The sequence below is a fragment of the Aplysia californica genome, unplaced genomic scaffold (assembly GCF_000002075.1).
Source record: "Aplysia californica isolate F4 #8 unplaced genomic scaffold, AplCal3.0 scaffold00044, whole genome shotgun sequence".
NCBI classification, from domain to species: Eukaryota; Metazoa; Mollusca; class Gastropoda; order Aplysiida; family Aplysiidae; genus Aplysia; species Aplysia californica.
In genome coordinates this window covers 1,319,524-1,322,470 of record NW_004797314.1, presented here as the reverse complement: position 1 = coordinate 1,322,470, position 2,947 = coordinate 1,319,524, and the positions used below count along the sequence as shown (strand labels likewise).

The window sequence follows — 2,947 nt, the reverse complement described above, 5'->3', positions numbered from 1 at the left end:
GACTCTATTGTTGCTAATAAGGGGCCTCAAAACAATTAAAACAGCAGGGTCCCCCAAAAAGTGGAGGTTCATCACTGCACTAACCACACCCACACCCAGAAGGACTTACGGTCACCTTGCGCATATTAAAACGTTATTGTTTACTTCTAGGGAACCCCATATTCTACAGGTCACGAACGTGCAGGATGGTACTTATGCATAACATTGCGCTCACCCTCACTTCGCTGCGAAAACTGGTCATCTCGCGTGAGTTTTTCGCGGGCAGCGTGCTAAAAAAGGCGAGCAGACGTGTCCGGCCAACGTCTCAAGCTATTCGCGGCCCCGGCAGCGCGCATTGCGTTCTTCTCCTCCACTCACAAGAGAGCTTTTCTTGAGCGCGTGTTTGCGACTTGTTGCTCTCTCTCTTTGATCCGTTGGGAGAAAACAGAGGGGACACACGGACACTTCCCTTTTCATAGGTCAGAATCTTTTCTCGGTCTTTGCTCAGCTCACACCCATGCTCGCATGTCAGCAGGCGCGTGTAAACTATTTTTAATCCGTAAGGCGCACACTTTTCCTTAACCTTTCACAGAGGATTAGCCTAAAAATAGCATACTTAGAGAATACTTTTATTTTGTTTCTGATTGAGATGAAATGAATAAAGTAAAGTTTACTATTTTCCTATTTTTTTGGAATGATTAAAACCTATGAAATAGAGTATTATCCATACGTAAAACAGACATACATTACTTGTGAAGGAGATATGTGTTTCATGGGAAAGAAGAAAAAGAAGTAGAAGAAAGCTGAAAAGTTACCTCGTACTCACACCGAGGTCAAACGTTCAGACGTCAGGGCTGTGCAGCGCGGTGGCACTTCATACTACGTGTGTTGGAAGGTAATAAAAAAAAAGCATGCACGGAGGTCACGATAATAGATGTGTCATGAGAACTGTGTTTCCTGCAACATTGTCAGAATGACAATGCCAAGGTTTAAACTTGTTTAAGTTTCAATGGCATTAAACAGTGGAACGAATATAAAATATACCTATCTATTTCTTACCATAGAGTTCTGAATGGTCACTTGCTGGTATCAACCTTTTATTACCTTTGTCAACCTTTTTTTATTCGCTAAAACTTTTTCTGATTTCAATTATTCATCTTCTAGATTTGATCTTTAGTTTGCTGTTTTCTTGGATTCCTGCTATTTTGTTCTCTGTATTAAAAAAAACAACAACTTAAAAAATCAAATTTAGAAATACATTATGTAATGTAACCAACATAATCGTTCTTGTTTCCTTTCAAAGCAAACCATACACACTGTTACAAAACTTTTGATACTTTAAAGTTAAATCTCGAAGTCAAAACTCCCACGCCAAACATGTTTTTGTTTTCACAATGTTTCGCAAAAAAAAAGAACAATTTACGTGAACTTTTGGAGTACCAGAAGATATTTGAGAACTGTTTTTATGTATGATACGATTAATGGGAAACAATACTAGCATAGTCGAGAAAAATGATGAAATAACGCCAAAAAAAGACAATACATCAGTGACACATTGTAATAATCTTACCTATCCACAGTTGCTCACATAAGGACATAGTTATTCATCCATAATACTGCTGCTCAGTGGCGACGAGGCTCTGACCGATTTGCTTTTACCTTTCTTTTATTATTGAAATTTTAGTGAGAGTAATATATGATTAATTCAATTTGTATATTAACTGCATGTGCTTTTACGGCCCAGTATAACCAAAAAAATGTCCCTCTGGGATAATAAAGTATTATCTTATCTTATCTTATCTTTAATCAAGTGGGACTCTGTTAAGATACTCACATTTCTACATTGTATTTTTACCTTTGCATTTACTCAAGTAACCTATCACCGTTCAGTGACTTTGTTTGTACTTTTTCTGCTAACAATTACGACAAGCAAGATAATCTGATAATAAAGGATGGTTTTGCAGGAGCATCGTGAGCTGTCATTTCGTCATGAGTCCGTGGAATCCAAGATTATATAAGGAGTGCCAAAAAGAGTTACATCCCAAATTTTAGCCCTAAAAAACCTACAATTTGGTCTCTTTGTCCATTTGTGGATTCTTAAAAGTAACTCATTTTGTCAGCACGCCTAAAAAGACGGGCTGCTCGTCCAGATAACTTTCCCAAGGGTTCAAGTGCCTGCCTTTAAAATGACATTTTTACGTCTTGTTGCGTGTAGAATTTATTATTTTTTAAAAGCAACATTTCACCCCCCTCCCTCTCCAAGTGATCAAAAATTGTTTACCCCATGTTGTTAAATGCTGTTTAAAGTTTTTGAAAGCGGGGTACTTGATCGTTTGCCAGGATAATGGGTCAAGAGGATAATAATTATGAGAAAACACGATAAATGCAACACTCTGACTCGACTCTTGAACTTTAATACTGCAGGTTTGCCTGCAAAGCCAGCTAGAAGTGAAAAGACTGCTGTTGATTTCAGCGAAGAGGATTGTTGGTGTTTACTGTGGTGTGATCTATTGTTTTAATTCCAAAAGTGCTGTGTCAGTTTTCCGTGCATTCCTAGGCATCATGACTCAAAGCGAGTTTTATTTTGTTGTTACCTGTCAGCAATTATTTTACACAACATTTCTTTTGAGCAATATCTTGTCTTGTTGTTTGTGCCTTATTTCAGTGGGTTCAAATTAACCCGTTATGGGCTTCTTGTATGATTTAAACACGTGACGACATTTCCAATAGATCACGAATGGCTTTACATTTAATGGATGTGTACTAAATGTCTGAGAAACATTCTTTACAATGCCGATGTTTGAGAGAACCATTTATGAAAACGTACCAGATATTTTTTGCATAGACATTTTGTGATTTTGTTTGGATACGTATAGGCGTGACAGGAAAGCAGTAGTTGTAGAGGACACAGAGAGAAAGAGAGAGAGAGAGAGAGAGAGAGAGAGAGAGAGAGAGAGAGAGAGAGAGA

The 2,947-nt window shown here is 37.9% G+C and overlaps 1 protein-coding gene across 8 annotated transcripts in view; it reads left to right on the top strand.

Annotated features, from left to right (window-relative positions):
- The first annotated feature begins 283 nt into the window (after positions 1-283).
- The window catches only part of LOC101859550 (limbic system-associated membrane protein), an 84,795-nt gene continuing 82,131 nt past the window's right edge, over positions 284-2,947 (top strand). For 4 of the 8 annotated variants that reach the window (XM_035968186.1, XM_035968185.1, XM_035968184.1 and 1 more), the window contains exon 1: positions 2,331-2,479. In XM_035968186.1, coding sequence (XP_035824079.1) covers positions 2,346-2,479 — 134 coding nt within the window. In that variant the 5' untranslated portion in view covers positions 2,331-2,345. Of the gene's footprint in view, positions 875-2,330; positions 2,480-2,532; positions 2,552-2,947 lie in introns of those variants that run through there. The other 4 variants (XM_005092318.3, XM_005092315.3, XM_005092316.3 and 1 more) reach the window with 3 other exon arrangements.